Source organism: Manacus candei, unplaced genomic scaffold (genome assembly GCF_025592945.1).
Source record: "Manacus candei isolate 608988 ecotype Guabito, Panama unplaced genomic scaffold, ASM2559294v1 h1tg000005l, whole genome shotgun sequence".
Taxonomy (NCBI): domain Eukaryota; kingdom Metazoa; phylum Chordata; class Aves; order Passeriformes; family Pipridae; genus Manacus; species Manacus candei.
This window is the reverse complement of record NW_026138053.1, coordinates 2,745,002-2,757,168: the sequence shown is the minus strand read 5'-3', so window position 1 is coordinate 2,757,168 and position 12,167 is coordinate 2,745,002. Positions and strand designations below refer to the sequence as shown.

Sequence of the window (12,167 nt, the reverse complement as noted above, 5' to 3'; positions counted from 1 at the left end):
GGCGGGGCGGGGCGGGGCGGGCTGTGGGCGGCCGGCGGGGCGGGGGCGGCGCGGGGCGGGGCGGCCATGGCGGCCATGGCGGGGCCGCTGGCCCAGGGCTGGGGGCTCGGGGCGGCCCTGAGGAGCCGCGCCGCGCTCCGGCCGCTCGGGCTGCTGGCACCGCCGGCTCGGGGGGTGCTGGGGCCGGGAGCGGGATCGGGATCGGGAGAGGCGGGGCTGGAGGAGAACCCCTTCTACGGGAAGTACCGCCACAAGATCCAGGAGCTGCGGAGGTGCGGGGGGGGGGGAGGCGGCGCTGAGGGAGGGAGGGAAGGGGGCAGCGGGAAGGTGGGTGGGGGAGCTGCTCTGTGGGCGAAGGGGGTGCTGAGGGAGCTGGTTTTTTAAAAGAGGGAGGTCCTTATATTTTAGAGCTGCGCCCTCATGCGGAAATTGGTTAGTGTAGGCCTATGGCTGCCTCGAAGTTCACGTGTGGTTGGCACCGAGTCAGCGAGTGTCATTTTGGGGGAGGAGGAAAAGGGAGGTCAGCGGTGGGGTTGTCCCGGTGTCATGAGTGTCCGACGGTGGGACATTAAAATCTGGGGGCGGGGCTCCAACATCCTGGAGGTCCCCCCCAAATTCGGAGGTCTTCCCTAAGGGTGGGGGAACCCCAAAATTTGGGGGAGGAAAAGGGAGATTAACAGTGAGCTTGTCTCACTGTCCTGAATATCCCATGGTGGGGCATTAAAAACTGGGGAGGGTCTGACATCCGAGGGGCTCCTCCCAAAGTCTGTGGAGTCTCCTCAATATCCTGGGTATCTCCTAAGTGTAAGGGAACCCCAAATATTGGGCGGGGCACCCCAAAATGAGGGGGAGATAGAGGGGAATTGCCAGTGTTAGGGATGTAGTCCATACCCAGGTGGTCTGCTGATGTGCTCAGCTTGGTAATAGGTAGTTTTGCTAAGAAAAAAAAAAATCAGAATTTTAAGTAAAGAACATGAATCAAATACCACAGTAAGCATTTTAAAAGGCTAAATGATGTTCATCACCCAGCACTGCTTTCCACCTTTGGGAACCATTGGAGCAGGCAAAGAGTATTCCAGTTTCTAGTCTTCTGTCATACTGTAAAGGAAGATTTGAACAGAAAATTAGTAGGTAGAAGCTGGTCTTATTTTGGGTGCAAGTCCATCTGTTGGAAGGGCCCCATTTGGAACAGCCTCTGGAAGAATCATGGTTTTGAATTATCCTGATAAAGGTGGGTTGCCTTACTTAGCAACAGAAATAAAGGAAGCAAAAGACTTCATAGACTCAATCGTAGAGCTGTGGAATGGTTTAGGTTGGAAGGGACCTTAGAGATCACCCAGTTCCAACTCCCCTGCCATGGGCAGGGACACCTCCCACCGGACCAGGTTGCTCAGAGCCCCATCCAACGTGGCCTTGTTGGAATCCAGTGCCAAAAACTGAAATCCAAAGCCTTGGGTTGCAGGAGATTCAGCAGATACACTGTGCAACAGCTTAGACAGTTTCTTAACACTGCAGTGATTGTCCCTGTTTATTGTCATAATTGAAAACTGAAATGTTTTAGTCATATGAATTTTTGTCCAGTTAATGCTCCAAGGGGTTGGACTTGGATGACCCTTATGGGTCCATTCCATCTCAAGATGTTCTGTGGTTCCATTGTACTGTTAATTGTCCCTTTTCCAATTCAGATCCAGTCCAGATGTGTTTGAATCCCGTATGGAAAAAAGAAGTGAAGTGAAAAAGCAGCCTGTGGGATATTCCAAACAAGGAGAATTTATCAGATGCATGGAAGAAAAGGCAAGGCCAATTTTCTTTGTAAATCACGTACATTAAAGCTATAAAGTTATTTATATGGGCTCAGCATAATGTTACAAACTTGCAGTGCTCCAGTTCGTAGGAGCCCTGGAATTTCACTGTGTGGTGGCTAAAAGTATTGTTCTGTATTCCAGTGTATTATTTTGCTATATTTTAGACTGTAAATTCCCTGCTGATGTCTTGATTAAGTGTTTAATTAGTTCCAGATCAGTTTGACCAGATGGATTGACACAATCTTGCATTTATCATTTTTTAGTGAATGCAAAAAAACTGTGAAATAATATTGGATCCAAAAATGCCTAATAGTTTGCTTTTAACTGATCCTTTCTGGCCTTGGCATTCATAATTAACATTAAGTTATTTATTTCACTTAATCAGTCATTTATTTTATTAAAAATACACCGCAGCAATCTTCAAATATCTTAAACTTGAGCTCCCACTCAGGAGATTTTTGTCAGCAGCCATGTTATGATTGGCAGGGAAGGCAAATAAATTATATTAAGGCATTAGCTATAAAACTAAAGAAGAATGTTTTCTTGTAGGCAGAAGGCTTGGGCGCTAAGACGTCAAAGGGAGGATTCACAAAGGATAAGGTAAGAGAAACAAACCTAAGTGTTAGGAGGGGACATTGTGGCAAATCAAGGATGTAGATTAACTTGTATTGCCACAATCAGATCTTCAGCCAAGAGCTCTTTGACATAAATCTTGTGTTCCTTATGCTCCATTTGAGTGTAAGATTTCAATTTATTATTGGGATCGTGTTCAGTCTTAAAACTCCTGGCACTCTGGGTTTTTATTAACCTGTTTTTTATTAACCTGTCCTTTCTCTGGGACACCCTGGAAGTTCCTGCCAATTGGGAGACCTGTTCTGAACAGCAAATGGAAAGGGTTAAGCTGCTTTTACATCATGGAAATACATTTCCTGTGATCAGCCAGCCCAGGGACAAGAGAATGGTTTTATTCTCTTTCACACTCTTGTGAAACGCACCTTCTGTGTAAATCTGCCAAAAAGCATCTGTTTGAGATGGCTGAAGGTAAAAGGATGCAGCTCCTCTTGCAGCCTCAGTAGAGCCCTGCACAACTGCAGCAAAGCTTGTGCTGTGTCCTGAAAAAATCTCTCCTGCCTCAATGTGTGAATCCACTTCATGGTGTGTTGCTGCTGATGTTTTACTAGTTTATTTGGCAATTAAGAGGACTAAGTCACACTGGAAGTTGAATTAAGTTCCTCTAGTTTGATTTTGTTCACTGTAGATGCATCCATTAATTCTGCATTCTTACATGATTCAGAGAACTGGCATCATGGCAAATTCTTTATGCTTTCTCTTGCAGACACTTGACTCAATTCTTAATGTTGAGATGGTGAAAGAAAAATCAGCAGAGGAGATAAAACAGGTGATGGATTTAAATGGAATAAGGTTTGCTTCACATCTGTGCTTACATGTAATCTACATGTAAGGATGGAAATTTTTACTTAGACTGAAAAATAAAACACAGCTGTGGATGTATGCTTATAAAAAGCATATTCACATGCATATCAATAGAAGAAGATAAAGTTTTATCCATCTAGCTAAATTATCCTAGGGTGTACTTACCTGATAAATAATACATCTATAATATATCTGGACTTGAGTCAAAAAAATCTGTCACTTGGGAGCCTGTGTACTCAAACTAGAGTTGGTTAGGGTAAGGAGGAGCAGGGTGGATCTATTTGTTTGAAGAGCAGTGTAAATGAAATTATCCTCCCTAATACCTACTTGGCTTTGTAGTGTATTCCATTTTATCTAGTTAAAAGCCACGTCTGTTGCATGTTTCTGATATGGCTTGGGTTAGAGCTCATATTTTCTTTCCCCTGTTTCTGTTTCACTGACTAAAAATTTTGCTGACAATTCTCATGAGTTGTGTAGGACTGGGGAAGAGCAACTGAAAAAGTCCTGAACTCTGGATTTTTACCTGTGCTTGTTTGTTTATTAGGAACTATGAGTTTCTGTATAGGTATTGCCATCCTGCTGTGGTGGAGAGAAAAGATTGTCAACGCAGAAGAGCATTATGCAAAGACTTGTCTTCTGTTGAAAATGTTTTCTATGTTCTTTATTAAAAAAAAAAAAACAAAACAAAACCACCAGCACCAAAAAAAACCCCACCTCTCAAACCCTCTGGAAATCATTTGTGTGATATTTGAGAATAATGTAAGAAGCACTTCTGAAGGCTAATACATCTTGAGCCACCTCTGAGCCCACTGATGATTTCTGTTACCTGGTTGAAATTTGTCATTTGGTACAAGTACTCTGCAACCTTTGGAGGACTGTGTTGCCTTAGCCAGAAAGTCAGTCAGGCTTGATTGAAAAATGACTTCTCAAAGTGCTTACAAAGGTTAGTTGACATTCTAAAGCATTTAATATTACTTTTAGATTCTGCATTTTAACTGTATCTCATCATCTTGGTTTCCTACAGATTTGGAATCAGTATTTTTCTGCAAAAGATACAGTTTATGCTGTTATTCCCGTAAGTAGTTCCCCTGTAGTTTTGCATTTGAAAAGCCAGCATGCAAAGCTCTCCTTTCCAACTGTGGTTCTGTTGCTTTTAAAAGCAGTCATTGAAGGAAAATGAGGTTTCAAGAACAAACTTTCTTTCTGAGCTGAGTAATCTTACCGCCCCAAACAAAGTCTTTTGTTTCCAAAAATGCATATCCCTTTTTTTTTGTCATTTGGAGGAGTCTCAATAAATCAAGTACTTTTTTCTGCATACCTGGCTTGAATTTCCAGGCATTATTTTATTATGAGCATCCAGTACTCTTCACAGGGCCCTCGTGTCTATGTAGGTAGCATTTGTATTTTTAGAGTTACTTAATTTTTTCTCAGAGTTGCTTGTTCCTTTCCCCTCTTCCCTGCAGCACAAACAGCTGACTCAAGGTTAATATGGCAGTTCTAGAGCCCTTGGCTGGTAACTTGCACGTGGATAATCACGTGTGGCTTTCTTTCATACATTCACAATTATTGGCAGCACTGTCTTTCGTTGAGATTGCATGGTGTTTCCTGTGATAAGATCATATTTCTTATTCTTGATAACTTTACCAGATGTTAATTGGTCTTAGCCTGTGTTAGGCTGAAGGAGGGTTTTTTTTTTTCCGCTTTTGGGATTTCTTTTTATTCTTTTCTTCAGAGTCATTCTGTGATCGCCATCTCTTAAATCTGCCTTTTCACAGCTGTGCACAAACTGTGTGTTCCCTGAGTTCTTGAAACCTCATTTAGATCTGGGCTCTGATTTGCAATTGTATTTGGCCCTTTGAGCTGCAACTGCGGTCAGTGGGAGGCTGTATCCTAAATGTATGATGTGCTGTATGCTCTGAAAATGGCAGTGTGGGATTTGAAGACAAGCAGCTCTGGGTTTCAGTTTTCCCAACGTGTGGATGTTGTGAAAATAGTTTGACTTGCCCATTTACTGTAGCAGAGGGCCAAAGCCAGGGATTCCAGTTAAGATGATGTAGGTCTTTCATTAGTGGGGGTGGGGCTGGCACTGTTCTTTGGTGCACTGTTTTAAGAGAAGCTTGCAAACTTTTTAAGGCTTCAATGCAAACCAGATCCCAGACACATTAGGAAGCAGTTCATGGTGTCATGGGGAAAAAAAAAAACCCTTTGTTTTTTGCCAGAAACTTTTTGTTGGCTGGAAGAAAGGCCTTTCATAATTTCTCCAGTGCTTCGAAGTACACACAGAGGAATTGCTTGTTGATGAATGGCATATGTTTTCTTTCCTGAGCACCTTAGAGCAGGTATTAATATATGGTGCTGGGAAGCAAAAGATTTGGGGGAACACAGAGAACACATGAATGAGACTGCCAGGTTTCATCAGGGCTGACCAAACATGCTTGTGGTTTTAATATAAGAAAGAACTAAGTATATTATTTGAGTGAATATCTTGGCTGCATTTTCATACTGAAGAACAGATGACTGTGATGTAAAATCCACAACTCGGATGTGCTGGGATATGTTGTCTTGCTCAGCTGTTGACACTATGTGATGCAGTGGAGCAATTACTGGGAGAGGATGTAATGTAAGCCTGAGGCATGGGGCCCCTACCTCCAAGGAATAAAGCCTTGGATCCAAGGAGTTTGCTGCTGCATCTTAGGGACAGCATTGTGAAAATGGGATGCCAATGACATTTAGGTAACTAAGAACCAAATACAGTTTTCCGTGCGCTCATCGTTAGCTGTTCCCACAGTGTGGGACCTCCTCCAGATGGAAGTTGTACCCTGCAGAGGTTTAATAGGTGATTTTGAACAACTCTGCATCCACGTTTGTGTTGTGAAAATTGAATTTCTCTTTCTCCTTCCCCAAAGGCAGAGAAGTTTGATTTAATGTGGAAGAGAGCCCAGAAATGTCCATCGGTACGTATGGCAGCGACTCGCAGTGCGTGGTTGTGTAGCTGCAATGTGGTGCTTCTCCTCTCCAAAGCCATAAACTTTTGACCCTCACGTATTCTGATACTTATTGTATCAGTGCAATTAGTAAAACCCAGGTGTCCAAATACTTGTCTTAGTGTTCAGATAAAGCAATGGCCATTCATATGTATTAAACAGTTTGATCTAGATAGAAGACATGTAGGGTTGAGGAAATGGGAGCACAGAATCTCCCAGGGAATGGAGACTTTACTGGGTTGATGGATTAGCCCCATATATTTCACTTGCCAAGAGCAAGATCAAATATATCTGGCTTCCCGAGCTACTTGGAGATTGGAAAGTTATTTATAGCCTTAAGTGCATTTCTGTACAGTGCACTGGCATTTAGTCAGGTAACCTGCATGTTTTTCTGCTCCCATGTTGTCCTTTCCCTTGGTGTGGGAAAATGAGCAAGTCTGTAGCCTATGGAGCCCAACAGGCTGTGAATCTCCAGAGGGAACATGCTTGCTGCCTGTTCTGGAACAGCTGGTGAAATTACAGGGTTAAATACTCTGAATGTTCGTTACCTTCCGTTTGACCATTTCTGGTGTTAATTTTCTAGGCAGGAACAAAAAGGTCAGAGTTTGAATGTTCTCCACTGTCCTTTCCTTTCCTTTGTGTGTCTCGTAAAATACTGTTAAAAATATGTGCCAACATCTTTGCTAATGAAATAACACCAATAAGGTAATTATGGTTAATTGTCTGCTTTGAAGTTTGGTTCTTGTTGTCCCCCCTCCTGGTGGGGCAAAGAAACCCTTTTTTCTGTTGTGGTTCTCTCCCTAAAACATTAATGCTGGAGGCCAGTGTGACACAGGCATCATTTTGTTCTATGACAGGGAAAATTGGTTTGGTTTTTTATTTTATCATTTCTTTGCAGTTTCTCTATGCTTTGCCAAGAAAAGAAGGTTATGAGTTCTTTGTGGGGCAATGGTCAGGAACAGAATTACATTTTACTTCCCTGATAAACGTTCAGGTGAGTGTTTGAAATAAAAAGTCCAGAATTGGCTTAAGATCCAGAAATATACAATATCAACATATTGCAATACATGGTGTTTGCTAAATAGTTTAACCAACAGGTTATCTAGCTTAACTGGAAAAGAATTATCATGAAAAAAAATACCATTAGTTATGAGTTAATGAGTAAATTAATCAGAGGTAAATTAATGAAGTTATGAGTATTAAGAATGAGGCAGAAGTTCAGTAGTCTCAAAACAGAAGCAAGAGCCAAACTTTTTAGAACTGTTTGTACAAGCTGCTTAAAATAGCAGTAGATGCTGTAAGATGAAATATCTTTCTCAAAGTTGTGGGTTCTTTTAAATGCAAAATGGTCTTTAGTCAAGAAAAAACCCCCCGATCTAATTCTGCAAATCCCTTGTTTTCTGTAAATACCAGGAATAATGAACTTTTAATTTGAACTGACCCTTAAGCCCTGAAAACTGCCTCTGTGGCAGTTAATGCTCAAAGGTTTGTAATCAAGCACCCAAATCTGCAGTAGAGCTGAAGTTCTTTGTGGGATACTGACAGGTTTCTTTCTCTCCTTCAGACCCAAGGTGAAACAGCTCCAAGCCAGTTGGTCTTGTATCACTATCCCGAGCTGCAGAAGGAAAAAGGGATAGTACTAATGACAGCAGAAATGGACTCCAAGTTCTTGGTAAGAGAAGTCTGTTCATTGCCTGCCTTCATTTTATGCTGCAACTCCTCCTACAGTTTTGAACTAAAACCAAATTATAGTGAAGTCTTTGAAAGACCCTTTGCCAAAGAATGGTCTTGCTAAACTTTTTTAACCTAATCTGCTTAATGTTAGGGAAAGCTAGAAGGGAATCATCAGTCTTTGGTGATTTTAGCTCATGCATTCCTTTTTTTTTAATTTGGGTATTATAGTTTATTGTTGTAAAAAAGGAAAAAAAGCTTCTGTTTTTCACCTGTCAGCAAATTAAAACAGTGTTTTGAAGGTTAATACTATATTTGTCAAAGCAGGAGACCTCCAGAGCTGTGTGTTTGGTTTCTATGTGCCTGTGTTCTCTGTGTGGGTGCACAGTTAATTGCATATCTGTGCTAGCACAGGGCCTGGACTGATGACACGGGGGACTGTAGTGGTGGAACAAGATAACTAAAATATCCCACCTCTAACTGACCTACTTACACCTGTTCGGAAACGGTGAGCAGAGTCGTTGGTAATGCTTTTGCCCTGTTGTATCTCAGAGTAAACAATCAATCTTTGCAAGTAGGTCAGCTGTAAGAGGGGAAAGATGAAGACTTGGTGCATCTCCAGTGCCTTAGAGTGGGCAGGGATGAGAAAAGACATATTTGACCTCTGAGGCACACACACAGCAGGGGAGCGGTTAAAACACACAGTGCTAAAGTGTGTAAGTAGGGCAGGAACAAGAGGGAGGTGGTTTGCTGAGATTTGCTGAAGAAAGGTGGCTGGGAATTGAGCCATCTGATGTGTAGGACTGTGGCTTTTCCACTGCTGAAGTGTTTTTCAACGGGACACTTAAATCCCACCATGGATGGTAACGGGTCCTTTGTTTTCACTCACAGGTGGTGCACCAAGCCCAGTGCTTGGCCAACCAGGCACAGCTCTTCTATGCCACCGATCGTTCCGAGACCTACGAATTAGTGGAGACCTTCAACCACAGATCTAGTGAATTTAAATACATGTCAGTTATAGCAGAGCTTGAGCAAAGTGGACTTGGAAGGGAACTGAGACCTGGTCAGGTTTCTGACAAGTCGTAGAGCCTGAGCTGCGGGTGAAGTGAGCCAGCAGCAGGCAGGAGGGGGTCCTGCATGGGGTGCTCCTGTCTTTGTTTTGCAAATTGGATTTGGCTACAGAAGGGATCTGGAGACATCCTGGGAATGTGACAGTCAAGCCTGTCTGGCACTGATGCAAGATGAGGACTTGGGCCACTTGAATGACAGTAACTAACTGCCAGAATGGAGCCCTGTACTTCTGTGTAGCTTTATCAGAAAGAGCCATTTTCCCCATCCTGTAACTTCTGCTACCTGCTGGATTTTTGAAATCTGAAATAAAGTGACAGAAAGGGAACTATGTAACGGGCTGTACTGACATCAGGAAAGAGATGACAACCAGTGTTTCTTCTCAGTAAATGCATTTTAAATGCCCTCCACCATTATAATTGCATGGTCCAGTGCTTTTTAATCTGTGTGGAATTTATACAAGCTTGTCCATCAAGAAGAAAGAATAGGAGCAATGGTGTAAAACAGATACCTCTTTGTTTCTTTGTGAGGTTTCTTACACAGATGTATACTGTGGTCTGAGTTTTTCTCAGGATTAAAAAACAGAGTGACTATATTTGTTCTGGGAATTTTGTGCTTCTTAATCGATACATTAATTGGATCCTGTTCCTATGTTTCTGTCTTTGAGCTGCTACTCCTGGGCAGTATGATGATAGGAACATGGGTTTATTTTTTTGTATATTTTTAATAGGGTAGAGGAATTATGGCCTGTTTTACAGAGTTAACTTTTCCAAAACTGGCATCTAGTCAGCCAGCTCCACAAATGGTATTTGAAGGGGCAGAAAATAGCTCTTGTTCCCATTTCAGGAAAGGCACTCTCTGTAATAAAAGCAAGATGGACTGGAATAGTGACAGAGAGCCACCAACCATGAGCGACAGCTCATGAAAAAAATGTGTTAGCATGAATGTGTGGAGCTGCTTTAACACAGCAGTGTTGGTAAGAGCTTGGCTTTACAGACTGTAGCAGGTTTGGGGTTTTAAACCTGCCTTCAACAAAAGAATCCCAAACCATTCGTGCTTTGAGCTTTTCTTGTTTTCATTCCCATCAGAGGCAATCAGCACATCTGTGGACAAAGACATAGTGCAGCAGTGGGACATGCAGCCTGTGTGTGGGTTACCAGCACTGCACAGGGAGAGGAGTAAACACAGAACAACCAGGAGCTTCCCAGGAGCAATGCTGAAATACTTCCCATGTCTGCATCAAATCCTGGCATTAGCTGGCCCGTAGTACTAATTATTATGTCCAGGCCACACTGCATCCTGTCAACCTGCTGGGGCTGGCAAGCATTCCCTTCTTTGCCAAAGAAAAGGAGGCAAGAAAGGCATGCAGCTTGTCTCTCTGGTTTTTGGGCAGGGCTTGTGTCAGAATTTCTGTGTTACCCTTAGCCACGACCTGATAGGGAGGTGTATTAGTTACAAAGGTTTCCTACACCGTTTGCTAGTGTAGTTGTAGGATCCAGTTGCTGTAATATTCGTCGTCATTCTATCCTTTCTCAGCCCATTCTTTGGACTACGTGACCTTTAAAAGGTCCCTTCCAACCCAAACCATCCTCTAATTCTCTGATGTGAACACTTCAGTTAAGCACTAAATGTAGACAGTGTGTTTTATTGTTGGGAGTTTATTTTAGCAATGACTTGTATACGTTGGGTGTGAACGCCTGTGTCCATCCAGGGAATTATCGGATGTTTTTAGAAGAGGCATTGCAAGCTGCAGAGTGGACACAGACCCCCGGGGCTGGCTGTGGCTTTGTGCAAACCAGCAGCTGTGCCAGATTTAAGCCACTAAAAACTCACACAGAATTTGTAAGATTTGATGCACTTAGGATCTGTGTTGAGCCTAAGGGCTGGTGAAAAAATAACACTCTCCGGTAGAGAAGGTAACTGTGGGAATCATGTGCCATACAGCCACTAGAGGGAAGGTTTGTCTCCTTATTCTAAGCTCTGGGCACACACACAGAGCTTGCCTGAGCCTGCTGCTCAGCTTTGTGAACTCTGAGTGAGTTTTGTGCTGAAAACCATGTGGATGGCCAGGCTGCTCCTGTATGGTCAATAACATGATGGGCTGCACTGAGTTAGGCCAGTGGTTCTGCTAGTCCAGTGTCCTCAATCCTACCTGAGCTGCCCTGGGGAGAGCAAACATCCTGCAATAATTTTCCAGGTTGCTTTACTGATTTCCAGTCATTCGTGGGCCAGGGTCTTCCGAAGCTGGATGCATCTTGTTTTTAGTAGCCCTCAAGTGGACATGTTCATGGAGGAGAAGCCCAACCCTCCTGGTGGCCCTGTGTAAAGTTCAGCCCCTCCATCATCTTGCAACAAGGACTCCATGGCTGAACCAGGTGCTGTAGGAGCCACCTCAGTGCTGGCTGTGGTCTGCCTCCAGCTGGAGGAGAGCCCAGGGCTAGGATGTGGCAGGAATTCCTGCTAGAAGTAGTGGAGCAAGTTTTGCAGCCAGAGGCTCTTTGTTGTCAGCGTCTCAAGCCCCCTGGCTTGCCCACCCACCCCTGTCACCCTGGGGAGATGTACCCCCTTGTCAGCAGGGAACCCAGAGCCTGTCCTGCTCTCCAGGGAGACACCCTGGCTTGGGGAAGGCAACAGTCACAGCAGTCAAGGAAGTGCAGATTGAAGGATGATATTCTTACCCTCACTTAAAACGCTGACTCCAGTGCTTTTCATCTGTGCCTGGCTTTTTTCCCTGTGCCTTAGAAAACGGCAGGACTCCAGTGCCCTCTGATCTGCAGCTGAACAAGTTCTCACTCTCTATCTCTGAGTTTGTGCAGGACATGGTGGAGCGGGGACGGGAACTGACTGTTCCCGACGCTGTGTAGCTGAGTTGAACTTTTCTGGGCACGTCTTTTGCCTCTCTGGGAATAACCAGAGCAAACCCCCCCGCTCCCTTTGCTTTGTCTTGTGGTCTGCACAGGCATGCAGTGTCTTCAAACCCTGCCTGGGAACAGGCACCTCCCTGGCTGCTGATGGGGCGCTGTGCTGGTGGGGTGTGTGCCGTGCTGGGCATAATGTGGCCAGGAAGATCCCAGCCCAGTGCCACGGCTGGTGGGGGGCTGGCAGGGGGCTCACTGTGCCCACCCTCTCCCCCCAGCACTGCCATGTCCCACCATGTGAAGCTGCATTGCTAACTTGGGCCTCTTCCTGTGACCCTCCGTGAGGT

General features: G+C 44.1%; 1 protein-coding gene across 1 annotated transcript; it reads left to right on the top strand.

The window, feature by feature from the left end:
- Positions 1–51: 51 nt before the first annotated feature.
- On the top strand, positions 52–9,557 carry ATPAF1 (ATP synthase mitochondrial F1 complex assembly factor 1). Its single transcript, XM_051796016.1, has 9 exons — positions 52–272; positions 1,686–1,794; positions 2,355–2,405; positions 3,142–3,204; positions 4,264–4,314; positions 6,146–6,193; positions 7,122–7,217; positions 7,788–7,895; positions 8,786–9,557. Exons 1-9 carry the CDS (start codon positions 67–69, stop codon positions 8,978–8,980), a joined length of 927 nt encoding a protein of 308 aa, XP_051651976.1. The 5' UTR covers positions 52–66; the 3' UTR covers positions 8,981–9,557.
- The last annotated feature ends 2,610 nt before the right edge of the window (positions 9,558–12,167 follow it).

What these genes read in the sequence shown, in the direction of transcription:
- ATPAF1 (XM_051796016.1), top strand. Translation starts at nt 67, where the DNA reads ATGGCGGCCATGGCGGGGCCGCTGGCCCAGGGCTGGGGGCTCGGGGCG. An exon ending in AAGATCCAGGAGCTGCGGAG is followed by an intron (nt 273 to 1,685) that starts GTGCGGGGGGGG and finishes TTTCCAATTCAG; the next exon opens with ATCCAGTCCAGATGTGTTTG. An exon ending in GAGGATTCACAAAGGATAAG is followed by an intron (nt 2,406 to 3,141) that starts GTAAGAGAAACA and finishes TTTCTCTTGCAG; the next exon opens with ACACTTGACTCAATTCTTAA.